Source organism: Oreochromis aureus, linkage group 23 (genome assembly GCF_013358895.1).
Source record: "Oreochromis aureus strain Israel breed Guangdong linkage group 23, ZZ_aureus, whole genome shotgun sequence".
NCBI lineage: Eukaryota > Metazoa > Chordata > Actinopteri > Cichliformes > Cichlidae > Oreochromis > Oreochromis aureus.
Window position 1 is genome coordinate 29,647,807 of NC_052963.1, and position 14,415 is coordinate 29,662,221.

At 36.9% G+C, this 14,415-nt stretch overlaps 1 protein-coding gene across 4 annotated transcripts in view; it reads left to right on the forward strand.

Annotated features, from left to right (window-relative positions):
• The window catches only part of mcf2l2 (MCF.2 cell line derived transforming sequence-like 2), an 88,024-nt gene that overhangs the window by 42,438 nt on the left and 31,171 nt on the right, over positions 1-14,415 (forward strand). For all 4 annotated transcript variants that reach the window (XM_039606932.1, XM_039606929.1, XM_039606928.1 and 1 more), the window contains exons 16-25: positions 203-269; positions 777-892; positions 1,882-1,951; positions 3,523-3,615; positions 4,293-4,385; positions 5,440-5,562; positions 6,775-6,855; positions 8,893-9,033; positions 10,195-10,287; positions 11,125-11,203. In XM_039606932.1, the coding sequence (XP_039462866.1) occupies positions 203-269; positions 777-892; positions 1,882-1,951; positions 3,523-3,615; positions 4,293-4,385; positions 5,440-5,562; positions 6,775-6,855; positions 8,893-9,033; positions 10,195-10,287; positions 11,125-11,203 (956 nt within the window). The remainder of the gene's footprint in view (positions 1-202; positions 270-776; positions 893-1,881; positions 1,952-3,522; positions 3,616-4,292; positions 4,386-5,439; positions 5,563-6,774; positions 6,856-8,892; positions 9,034-10,194; positions 10,288-11,124; positions 11,204-14,415) is intronic.

Below are 14,415 nucleotides of genomic sequence, written 5' to 3' on the forward strand. Positions count from 1 at the left end.
ACCTATAACTAATTTTATAGCAATTCACTCAGTGCATCAACATCAGACTGCAATTCGTATTTCCACAAAACACAAGGATTCGATAGCAGGAAGCAAATACATACAATACATGTGAAGAATGGTGAACACAAGTGACTCCCTGTGCTTATTTTTTAGTTTAGTCAGGTGTGATAAGAAAAAAATGTTTTTTTTCTGCCTGCAGGCATATCATGACTGAACTAATTGAAACAGAAAGGCTGTATGTTGAGGAGCTGCAAAGCATCATGGAGGTATAGTATGTCAAGTGACTAAGAGTTTTGTATCTGTTTTACATGGTTGTGGCTTATTTGCATCCAAAAAGCTGCCGTCCTGAACTGCTTACTGGGAATTGCACCTGTTTTACATCTTGAGAACAAAGCTACTACAGTAAAGAGTCCTTAAAATCTTCTTATCATCTCTCAGAATTGTTATAGAATTTTAAAAAGTTCTTTAACTGTTAAAGGATCATTCCAGGTAGACCCAGTTTACCTACTGTTTTCATGCACATTGGATCTAGACTGGCATTCTCTCAGTTTCCTGCCACTGTGCAAAAGTAGCGCAAAGAAAATGTAAGCAAAGCAAGCAGAAGTGACTACACCCCTGTACAATGCTGTGGTAAAAAAAAAGAACAGTATTTTTTTAGTGTATTTGTTCTTTTTATGCTAATGTCTCTGAAGTCAGACTGACTGATTTTTACATTTTGCTGTTGTTTTTTTATTCTTTGATTTTTTGACCCTCCCTCTCACCCTGATTCCCAGGGCTATTTTGCAGAGCTGAATAACTCAGAGCTTAGCCACCTCATCCCACCATCACTGGAGAACAAAAGAGATGTGCTGTTTGGAAACCTGCCGGAGATATATGAATTTCACAACAAGTAGGTGGAATATACTTTATTTTGCCATTGGCCTTGACATATACACGACTATATCTTGGAAACACTGATGTCAGCAAAGATATATCACAGAAAACTGTGATATATGAACAACTCCTCTTTTTACAGGATAACCAGGTGACTGGTAATGTGCATTCTTTTAAAGTAGGTTTTACCTGGAGAAACATATTTTCACTTGATGATGCCAAATGTGCATCATTCAAATAGCTGTCAGTTTGTTCTACTTAATGATATACCAGTTGCACTCATGTAATCCAGTAATTTTAAACTGGAAGCTCTCCCTAATGAATTTCTAAAAACCTGGACTAACAGGAAGTTTGTCAAGAAAGTCAAAGCATGCACTGCACACAAACTACACAGTAAGGTGATAAATCTCTATAAGTGTTCTTCCTTTCACATTCTACAGCTGTTTGAGTTCACAGTTCACATTGATATTTTAAGTATTTATATTTCAAGTTTGAGTTATATATATATACACACACACACACACACACACACACACACACACACACACACACACACACACACACACACACACGAAAATCCCTTTTCCTGTCCAGTAGATGTGTGGACTGAATACAACAGATATTTCTGAATCTCCCCATAGCTTCGTGTTAGGCCAATCATGTTTGGTTCATATCATTATATGTATCTCTGTGTATTTATTTAACTATCAAAACCTTGGAAGCTGTGTAAAATGTATTTAAAAACAGAATGCAATGATTTGCAAATCTCATAAACGTTTTTTACTGACAGTAGAAAACAGAAAACATATCAAATGCTGAGAGATTTTGCTATTTCATGAATTCAATGGCAGTAAGACATCTCTTAACAGATCACAACAGATCTAATTAAATGGCTAAAGTAACTAGACCTAAAGATTATGTAATTTGCATACACCTAATTAGTTTTAAGTAATTGGGCTGCAATGTGTATTGTTTTCTTACTTTGTTTTCATGTATTTTCTGCAGGACATTTCTCATGGAGCTGGAGAACTGTGCAGAGAAACCAGAGCTGGTCGGAACCTGTTTTCTGAAAAGAGTGGGTATTTGGAAATACCCGCAAGTACTGGTGAAAGGGTTTATATTAGTACTTCCTTTATGTTAGTGGTTACTTTTTTCTCCATGGCATATAACAGTGTATTTTTAACAGTACAAGGAATAACATGATACATTTTGCTCTTACTTTAAATGAACCCACACCAGGGACACTTGAATACTTTTCCTGCCATATCTGAGAAACTAATAATATAATTGAATAAATATGTCTCTCACTGGCAACATTTGGAAAGTCCTTCGCAAATTACATATATTGTTGTTCTTTAACATGAAAAAAAAAATGTCCAGCCAACCCACCCAAAAAAATGAGCTCTTTTTAAAGTTAAAATCAATCCCTGTTACTTTTTTGGCATTGCATTGATTTGTCTTTAGGAACTGTTAATGTGTGACGATTCGCACATTGACAGAGCAAACATTTGTTCCAGTTTCCAAGTATCAGCTCCTCGGCCCAGTGAACCAAATCCTGCTTTGAAATATGAGAAAAGGTACACATAGGGTCTGAGAACAGGAACTAATGAAACCTTTCAGGTTTTGCAGGTGAAACTGAGAATCGACACCCTCCAGAATCAGGTGTCTGGAAACTAAATTCCTTGCCAGGACCTCAGGTTGAAAACTTGGAGTTTACTCACATTTACCCTGTCTTTAAGGCTGAGACATGACATGGAGTTGCCATTTTTTTTAAAAAGAAGTGAAAGGTCAAGACTTGAGAATTCTTCAAAAATAGGCAGAAAAAGAGTAATGAGATCTTCATTAAAGGTCTGCGGGCTAACAGGCAAACAAGCAGTCTGTTTACTGGTGCAAATTCACACTTCACTGGGCATGAGAACGTAAGGAGAAGCAGATTTTTGTCACAGATGATTGGCATCTACTCATGGACTGTCAACAACAATATAGAGCAACGATAGTTAATCAACAGCCATAATCTTTTGTCATCTAGTTACTGTTAGACAGGTAAAACCTGACCTTCCATTCTTTGAAACAGGGAGATCTGATACTATGAATAGAATTTGTTAAGGCGTAGCATTGACATACTCATTGTATTGTCTTCGGTTTGTGTGAAATCCATTAACAGAGACTTCAGAAAACACACAAAGCTGTAAGTTTTTATGTTAAAAAGCTATTTACATAATAGTGAGATGTTACTGCACACATAATCTAATTTCCCAAGTCGGGGAAGAACCAAGTCTTTAACTTACAGATTTGAAGTTCTAAAAGTATGAATACACAGAGACTTCAGGTGAGCCATTTATCATAGATCTCTTGATCAAGTCTAGTTTTTTAGTTGGAACCTTTTTCTGCAGGTTTTAAAGTCCAATACTTTGTATTGTTGTATGGTTGTTTTTATTCAGATAACATGGGAAATTACAAAGATGTTTACTCTATTTTTGCACAACAAATTTGTAACCTCGATTCACATCTTAGAGGGTTCCTTTAATATACATATGTATTCATAGAAAGGTGGCAAACTTTTGAAACTAAAGATTGAACTGAACAGAAACTGAGAAACCAGATAGCCTTCCCTCTTTTCACTTAAACATGTCTTTGTGTTCTCAGAAAGAAGAGCTTCAGGTGTATGAAAAGTATTGTCAGAATAAACCACGCTCTGAAATCCTCTGGAGGCAGTGTGGAGACAGCCTGTTTTTTCAGGTAACACACACACACACACACACACACACACACACACACACGTGTGTGTATTCATGTCCTTGTGGGGACATCTCATTGACATAATGTTTTCCCTAGCGGCTTATCCTAACCCTAACCATCAAAAATGAATGCCTAACCCTAATCCTTACCCTAAACCTAATCATAACCTAATTGTAACCCTGACACTAAAACCACATTTTGAGTCTGAAAAATGTCTTCAAACTTTTGGGAACTGGGATTTTGGTCCCCATTAGTATAGTAAACTTCAAATTTTTGGTCCCCACAGAGATGTCTAAACAGGTACACACACCCACCCACTCACACACACACACACACACACACACACACACACACACACACACACACACACACACACACACACACACAATTTCCGTTGACTACAACTGTTAGCTGATTTCTACAACTTCTTCTTAACCTAAGCTGAGATGGTAGCTAACTTTAGAACTCTGTTAAAAAACCAGGCTTAACCCTGAAGTTGTCTCACTGAATCCCAAGTACTGCTTCATGCTATTGGCCTCTGAGAAAGACTTTAAAACACAGCACCTACAATGTTGCTGTTCTGTTTGGTGACCTCACAATGCAGCTGTAACAGGTTAGAGTTCGATGAGGCTTCATGTGCCACTTCTTGATCAACAAAATTTGGTTTGTGAGAACAGGAATGCCAGAAGAAGCTGGATCACAAACTGTCTCTGGATGCCTACCTGCTGAAGCCTGTCCAGAGGATCACCAAATACCAACTCATGCTGAAGGTGTGTTATTCTTTGTATTTATTAGGCTAGTTATCATGCTTCTAGTGGATATCCAGTCTCTATTTACCATGAATAATTTAATTTAAACATAATGAAACTACCAAGTATTTGAAGCAAGAATATGAAAAACCTTTTATCAGTCACTTTTACATTTTAGCCCAAACCAAAGAAAAACCTTCATCACCACTGAAGCTTGCTAAGTCATTGATTTCATGTATTTTAAGTAAGGAAATAAAACAATTTCCCATTGAGTCAATTCTTGGTGAGAATAGGAAATAAATAAAGAAAAAGAAACCTGTAACACAACCAGAGTGATGGTTTATTCAATACTAGAGAAACTGCTCCTGGAAAATGAGCTGATATCCACAACGTGATAGCCCTGTTATCTCGGTCTGTGTTTATTATTAATTCTGCCTTTCACCTGTATCTTCTCTCCTCCCTTTCTCCTCTCCTCCTCTTTGGGACTTTAGAAATATTGATATCCAGTCAATTCAGTCCAAATAATTATACTATTCACATAACCCAAATCATAATGCACATAATTTCAGATTGGCTTGTATAGTATGGATATGAACTTTTATTGTTATGGCAAGAAGTTTACCATTTTCTCAAACAAAAGTTGAGTGAAATATTAGCCATGTTTAACGTAAGCAATGTGGTACTGTTGCAGCATTTCAAGTAATCTGATGGCTTTTTCACAGGCCATTGGGATATCCTGATAATAGGGAGATACAAGAATCGACCCTATAAACAACAACAACAACAACAACAACAACAACAACAACAACAACAACAATAATAATAATAATAATGATAATAATGATAACAATAATAAATGCATGTGATTTTTTTCCACGTCACTGTTAGACAGTAGGGTTATATTTCTGATATGGACTGACAAAAGAAGGCGGTCCTAAAGATAGGGAAATTGTCATTAACTAAGATCCTAATTCAGGATTGACACAAGGTTTATTTGCTCCTCTGTTCTTCTTTCTTTGGTCTTTGTTTGTATTTTGTGCCTTTGATCTTTCTAAACCACTTTCCCGTCTAACAGGAGATGTTAAAATGCAGTAACGGTGAGGGGATGGCTGAGTTGGAGGAGGCTTTAGCCACCATGCTGGACATCATTAAGTCTGTCAATGACTCCATGCACCAGATAGCAATCACTGGCTTTGAGGTCAGTGTACAGTATGCATCATACTCATCATCATCATCATCATTAAAGTTCTGAATGATTTACACTGTGAAAATGAACTTGAGTTAGAAGGCTGTTATTCCACTCTCGTTACTCAGCTTGAAATTCATCTAGTGGTGTCAACTGACTTGACTTTCTTCAGTTTAGAGCAATCAGATTACTATAACTTGTCACCTTCCCCTTGTGGTACAGTCATGTGAAAAAGTAATCTAATGGAAAGTGTTTGCTTATTTTAATGAGCAAAAAGTGAATCCTCTTTGACATAGAGCCTATTGATAAACATGAAACACTGAAACAAGTGTTGCAGAATCTGGATGGTGGACTTTTTCTAAAAGTTCTTTCCTATGTTTTTGGCTTGCTATGCCATTTAGAAGACTTTTCATCCTCACCAAGAGCGTAGTTCAAGAAACCTGGAAAAACATGTAAATCATAAGATGGATCTATTTAGTTATGCAGTACTACATGTTTTTGTGATTAAAGCCAGTATCATGTAAACCATTTATTCCCATCAAAAGAACAACAAACAATGTCTTTTGCTTATATCTTAAAAGTCACTGGTCACACCATAAATTCAGTGTTAAAACCTGAATCAAATATGTTTAATCAGCAGATTTTTTTTTTTCTTTTGGTTCTTGTCACGCTACTTATGCTATTTCTCTCTAAAAAAAAATCAAAGTTTAGTTTCTGAATGTACCTAACTAGGGATAAAGTAAAACCAGATTTCTTGGGCAAGTCTCGACAGCCTTTGCACATCAGGTTTGCATAATTTATCCCCTACTTTAGAAAAACTCTTCAAGTTTTAGCAGATTTAATGTGAACCTTTCATGACCTGCCATATTCAGATGTTCTCATAGATGATATCTGAGCAAAATATCTGGGCAAAGATGTTTGCTTTGGCAAACATCCAAATTCCTTCTTCCCATAAATGAGTGGTGATTGACTGGGTGTGGGTGGGGTTACATATCACTGGGGGTATCTTACCAGTGCCAGCATGTGCATTCAGATCATTGTTAACACATGGAAGTGTTGTACTGTTCATACAAAAAGTATGTTTAGATACTGAGCTTTTGTTGCCAACTTTTTGGGCCATAACCGAACTGAAGCTGTATTAAAACATTTACTACTGCAAATAGTTATGACAGAAAAAGAAAATGTGTTTCTCAGATCTGACTGTTTTTTTTTTAATGTTTGCAGGGAAATCTGAGTGAACTGGGGAAGCTGCTGATGCAGGGATCCTTCAGTGTGTGGACTGACCACAAGAAAGGCCACAGCAAAGTAAATTCCCACACTCCTGTTTTACAGTAGACTTAGTGTTGAATATTGCCCTATGGATGTCCTGTCGTTTACCTTAACATTAGTTAGTAGCAATGAACAATTCTGGATACTTTACATTCATTAAGATGCAAGAAAAATAAATAAATCATTCTCAGCTTTACATAATTCAGAGAGCGATAAAATCAAATTAGAGACCAGTCAGAGATTACCTGACTGGTTGTCGAGTGGTTGCTGGAGATTGCTGACTGTTGCCAGTGGAAATCAGTTGCAAAGAGGGTGCCGCTGTGAACAATTTTATGCTGCCAGCAACTGCCAGCAACCTAAAGCAACCACCAATCACTTATGGAACACATTTTTCCATCACAAGCAGTGGTTGACAGATGATTGCTGACAGGTCTCTAGGTCTGTGCAACCATGGCCTTAATTAATCTGCAGCTACGGTTTACTTTTCATAAACAAGGCTGTGTTTGGCGTTTACTGCAGAACCTCGATCACTAAGCAGCACTGTAACTGGAAAAAACACGACATCAGAATAAACTGAAACTCAAAAGATCTTTTTTTTTTCTTTTCTGAGGAAACAGGAGCTCCTTCTGTGTCTAATTATGCCAATCACTCTAAAACACTTTGTGGAAACCGGATCAGTTGTGTCCAAAGCACGACCAAACCATACGCGAGAAGATCATCACGCTTTCTTGATGAGAAATAGCAAGGCACCTCTATTATTGATACAGAAATTGCTAAATAAGGAATGCAAGAGCACAGCCAGCAAAAGCCTTGGAGAGGAAAGGAGGCCAAAACTCAGGGTGGGCTAAACCATGCCAGCATTTCATAGCGAATCATTGGAAAAAATGACGAGCGTATTTAAGATGGAGAACGTGTATTTCATTTCCTCTTTTTCAACATAAACAACCATCACAGCATTCAAGTTTGTCCTTGGAAGCATTATGATGCAATACCGTGTTGCAGTTTATGTTATCAGTTGATGATTAATAACCGAGACACAATGGAAACAAAACTAAAGTGGCTTGGAGTGATGCAGTCATTAATATTTATATCTATAGTTAAATACAAACCCATCCCAAGTGCCTTTGATGCTTTGTGTGTTCAGGTCATATTGTTCTGCTCCATTCAGTCAATTCCTGGTAAAGTCTCATTTCCATTTTTTTTAGCTCTGCTGTGGTTGCCAAATCTGTTGTGACCGGCTATTCAGTTTTATTTATGTAGCACCAGTTCACAAAACAGCCATCTCAAAGCACTTTATATTGCGGAGTAAAGACCCTACAATAGTACAGCAGATGGAATCCAAACAATCAGATGATCCCCTGTGATCAAGCATGATTGAGGGTTCGAGGAACTACCTTTCAACAGGAAGTGCCCTCTGGCAGAACCAAGCTCAGCAAGGGGGCGGCCATTTGCTTCAACTGCCAGAGGTCTGAAGGGAAGAGTACCAGAAAAGACAGGCATACGTTTCAGTAGTTTATTATACACATTTTCACCAACAACATCAAACCATATGCAAGCACACAAGCACTAGATATATGATCAAGCTTTGTTGATGAGAGATAGCAGGGAAACTCTATTGATATAGAACATGCCAGCATTTCATAGCAAAAGAATGAAAGAAAGGGTATGTGGTAAAGAGGAGCATATTTAAACTGAAGGACATGCATTTCATTGCCTCTTTTTCAACCTAAACAGGCAGCATAGCATTCAGGTTTGTCCTTGGAAGGCATTATAGCGCAATGCTGTTCTGCTGTTTATGTTATCAGTTGATTAATAACTGAGACATAATGGAAACAAAACTTAAACAGCTTAGAGTGATGCAGTCATTAATATTTATATGTATAGCTAAATACAAAACCATCCCATGTGCCCTTCATGTATTCAGGTTTGTTTGAAAAAATTTTTGTTTGCTTAAATCATAACAATATGAGTCATGCTAGAAGGTCATCTGTCATGGGCCTTGGTTGACATTTAATTTCTAAATGCTATAGAGTTATTTACGCATGTGATAAGTGACCGATTACCTGCTCTTAGGTGAAGGACCTGGCGAGGTTTAAGCCTATGCAGAGGCATCTCTTTCTGTATGACAAGATGCTGCTGTTCTGTAAGAAACGAGAGGAGACCACTGATGGACATGAAAAGACCCCGTCCTACAGCTTCAAACACTCACTCAAGGTCAGATAAAGATGGGGATGTGTGTGGGTTAAGTGTGCATAGCCTGCACTTTTTTTTTGAATGAATAACCCTTTATTTGTCACTTGCAGTTGCCTGCAGCAAAATTGGACATATCAAACACCTTCTCATTTAAAGCTGGTTAAAACGACCTATTGGGACCTATCGAACTCTACTAGAATAGAGTTCAATAGGTCCCAATAGTTGTTATTTATCCACTACTGGGACTTATTTATTTATTTATTTATTGAAGAACGTCATCTAATTTGTCTTAAATAGTAGTATGAGTACCCCTAGAGTTCCTTTTAAGTATTGCAGCTAAAGATGGCGCTTAATTTTAAAAAGTACCAGATAATGTACATAATTATACAAATAAGCCAAATAATAATTAAAAGCTGTTTTATAAAACAGACAAAATTGAACTAAACATTTTTCCTGCCAAAAATATATAGTTCAAGTTGGAAACACATGGCTGGGGGAAAGAAAATAAAAACCAAACAGAGTACATTAATGAGAACGATTCAGAGCTACCATTAATACCATTAGAATACATCATTTTGGACTTATAATGGTTATTTGAAGCTATTCTACTGTTTGTAAGGGAGCAAACCTTTTAACTGAATATTGCTAAATAGCCAGTGGCATCCACTAGTTGTTGTACAGACTTGTTGCCTGTTAAGTCCTGTAGATAGTAGAAAGGACGTCTAAGCCTCAAGGTCTGTAATAGTTTAATTTATCTAAAGATATAAGATTAATTCAGCTAAATGCATTTGTCTTATTGTGGGTGAAGAAGGGTCAGCAGTTGAGCTCGTGATTACCACTATTATTAGTATACACCTACTTGTTATTATGATAAATTTACAGTTGGTATTTAAATAGAAATCTCAAACCTTATTCGCATTACTTTATGGCATGCCAATATTTTGGGAATACTGCTAGCCTGAGACGTTTAATGGCTTTAGTTTATGACTCTGGTTTGTTAATGTCCTGGAAATTAATTATCACCTTAACTGACTGTTATACTTTGGGAACGTTGTGCCAAATAACATATAAAATGTGTATTTATTGTGTGACTGCTAATGAAAGAGTTTTTTCGGTGCATCACTTGACAGAGTTCATCTCTAACATACTGAATCTCAGTGTCTGTGTCCTGCTTCTGTTCAGATGAGTTCTGTGGGGATCACAGAGAATGTCAAAGGCGACAGCAAAAAGTTTGAGGTTTGGTACAACGGCAGAGAGGAAGTTTACATCATCCAGGTATGTTGATGCAACCTTTCCTTTCTGCTTTATGTTCAGATTCATTCAGCTTACGCTTTCCTCTGAAACTGTGATGGAACCTAGTTCACTTTATTTATTTGGGGCAGTACTACATTTCTACCTTTTTATTTCTGATTTTACTAAAACATCTAGTTCTGGTCTCTTGTTAGGTTTCTTTAGTTTATTAGCTATTCGGTCAACAGGAGCCTTCAAAATTCAGTCCTCTTAAACTGTATTAGGCCATTCTTTTATTAAAAAAACATTAATCATGTCACAACCTAAACAGTTTCTTGGCAGCTGGTTGCAGGACTTATTTCTAAGCTTGGGAGTTACTTTCATGTACCGGCTGTAGCTCAACAGCTGCAACACCAGCATTATACATTTAAAAACCAGCAATAACACAGTAATGTGCAAAAATGAGCAAATAATTTAATAACAGGTGGTATTTTGTAGATAATAATGACGGAGGATATGGTATTTATGAAACTGCTAAATATGCTTGCGACTGCTTTTTAGATGTGTGTACATTCATCCATATAAGAACTGGAAAATGATATCCTTATGGCAATGAATTCATATAAAGCATAATGTGTCTATTTTATTACTTAATTTGACCCCCTGATGTAATTTCAGTGAAATATTCTTCCTGGAAGAAATCCATGATACACAAGGTGTGCTCTTGGGGGCAGTGTTGCACCACACAACTCTCCAATCAGTTTCTCACTCAGATAAACAGCATTAACGTTAAGATGCTTTTGTTGTGTATATGTGCTTGATTTATGTTTGTGCGTGATTGTGTATTTGTGTGTGTATATGTATGTATTTATTCCTCCCTAGGCTCCCTCCATGGATGTGAAAAATATGTGGGTGTCAGAGATTCGGAAAGTTCTTACAGGCCAGCTGGAAGCATGCAGAGGTATGTACACACACACACACACACACACACACACACACACACACGCACACGCACACACACACACCTTATCATCTGAGAATATTTCTGTTCTTCTGTGTTACCTCATCTTTCACAGGATCACACTTCAGTCCCAGCAGGTGAAGGATGAAGTTTCCTCTCTGCTCAGATACATTCACCTGTTAGCATCTGTTAGATTAGTTAAATCATAACTTTTTGGTATTTGCATGAAAACGTTTGTACTCACACATTCTGCTGTTGTGCCATTGTTATTTTGTAACGTCTTCATGGTACCTCATACATTGATGCACACATTCTAATGAATGAATGAAACTCAGAACTTGAATATATTTATTAGAACTTGAATATATATAAAATGAAACTTGTATATATAATATACTGAATGAAACTTCAATCAATATAATTACTTTTATTGCAATATATATGCAGCATTTTTCTAAATGATATTTCATAATATATTCCATATATATGTGTGTGTGTGTGTGTGTGTATGATACATATAATAATGTTCCCTACAGCAGCAGCAGTTTGTTTCAGTCATTGTGAAACTTTGTCAACACCAGTATCTGTTCATACATCAACAAACAGTGCTGTCTGGACATTGGCCAGTCATTCTATTATGCCGAATGCCTATTGGGGGGAAAGTTGTCTTTAGTTTTATGTATATAGAAAAACTGTATTTGCAAATTCATTGTCTCTGTCTACGTAGAATGACTGTCGATAGGTCATGTGCAGCAATTCACAGTGTCTTTATTGTAATAGTCCAGAAGAATTTTAACTATACAGTAAATTAGTGCTCATAAGCAGTAGTACATGCAGTCGCCAGGACTGTTCCTCAAGTTTAATTACGTTTTTGCTTTCTGCTGTTGTGCATGTCGCACCACAATTAAACTGTTTTGGGCTCTGAGCACTTCCAAAATTGCAGCTCAGTGCTATATACAGAATATCTGATGCAGATTTGCTAATTTGCTTTCACAGTCAAGTTGTAAACTGTCTAGAAATTGAAAACTGAATTCAAAATCCTCTCAAAGTTCTTTGCATTGTAGAAAACATCAAAGGTAAGATTGCACATCAAAGCAAGAAGATGTGTGGAGCTTGTATGTTCTCCTCGTGTCCTCCAACAGTCCAAAGAAATGCTTGTTGGTGTTTCTAAGCTGCCCATAGGTGTGCATGTGAGAGTGAATGGTTATCCGTCCCTCTGTGTTGGCCTTGGTGACATGTAACTACACTGCATTAATACACCATGACAAGCTTTACCTGCTACAGTACCTTGTACTCAAACAACTGAGTACTGTCCTTAAAGGATCAAGCATTGTTTTTGACTTAAGTCTTCTGCAGGTTTAAACCTTTATTTAGGTCCTGATCTGACATAAATCTTACATGCATTTCGAAGCAGGCAATATAATTTTGTTTGTTTTTATACGACTTACAAAATCCAGTGTATATGAAACAAGCAGTGGCTTGCTTCTATATCTACTTTACAACAAGCTGTTTTTTGATTTTATACAATGATGAAAAACTGAACTGATGAAGAATTTAGAGCACAGCTGTCCCACGCTGACTAAATGAGTAAGAGCAGTTCAATCCTCTATAAAAACATGAACAATTATAGTTCTGTATACTGGCTTCTTTGATAGGGGCACCTGTTGGTTTGATTATTTTTTTTTTTCAAGGAACATATTTGCCTTGCTCAAGAAGTCTCTCCATTTTTTAACACAGTGTCATTAATGAAAGCTGTCAGAACAATGATTTATGGCATCTGTTTTTTTATTTGCTATCGAGCGCTTCTTTTTGTTTCTAATCATGTTAGATTGCTTAGTAGATGGAATTCCCTCGAAGACATTAATATATCATCAAAACTCAAATAACCATGTCCAGAGCCGCTAAAAAATGTTGTATAGCATACAAATTGCAATCAAGGTTTTGATACTTCTCACATCAAAATAAAAAATCCTGATCTCCTCTTCAAGGTCACCTTTTAGCACACCTCGAGATGGCAGCAGCTATTGTAAGATTATTCTGTGGAAGCCCATTTTCTGTCCCCATGGGCCCATGAAATGAGCACTGGAACTGTTCCAGTGTGGCAAAGGGGCCAATCTTCCTTCTGAATTATATTTTGTAAAAGAGAAAAAAATCACAGTAGTTAGTAGCAGTAGTAGGTAAGCCTGGTGGTAGGTGAGCATTGTGTTGCTGTGGCCAAAAAGTCCCTGATTTCAGTCTACTATGTGCTATCATGTTACAGTAGTGGTACAGTTGATAGTCCCTGGATAGTCTGTCCAGTTTTTTCTTCAAGCGAGAATCTGATGTATCTCATGATCATCTGAAACTGCTGTTTGATCTTTCGTGTATAGTTTGAAACCCAACTCATCAACAGTAAGAATCATTAGCATGAAAGTTTGATTGTTTTGACACAGAAGTTGATGCTTACTTTTCATATTAGTTCAAGTGATCAGAACAGAACTTGATATAAACGTGTGATGAAAAAGTGTGACGCAGGAATGGATGTGGTAAACAGATCTGAGAGAAGTTGATCCTAAAGGGTCAATCAGCAAAATTATGTTTTATTTTTTGTGTTCTTTTTTGCTTTTAAGAGCAGACAAGCAACTTTATGATAGCACTTTATATAATGTATGATATAAATTTACTGATATCTCTAAAATTAGTGGTTCTCCTTTAATATCTAACAATTTCACTGGCTGATTTATTCAAATTAATTCATCCTCTTGGCAAAAGTACTAAATATTCTACAGTTCCAGATGCTCAAGTGTGAGAATTTAATGCTTTTGTCTCCTTTGCATAATTCAAAAAAATAAATAATAATAAAAAAAGATCTCTGTGGTTTGTTCAGACAGAATAATTTGAAGAGCTGACTTTAGGCACTATTTTCTGACATTTTATAAACTCAAAAAAAACAACAACCCCAAAACAACAATATGAAGCAACACCAAACAATGAGTAAACACAAAACCACATAAATACACGTACACACAGCAACCCACCCCTCTCTCTCTCTCCCTCAGTCCTTTCTGTGCCAGTCAGTTCTCCACAGTTCTACTCTGTGGTCCTGACTGACAGCTAAGGCACACTATGTGAGCTGCACACTCTGCCCAGCTGACAACCTGTGTGTACCTGTGTCTGTGTGTGAGCAGACTGGCTAATAGCACACCATTCCTGTCATGAAGCCTGGAGAGTAG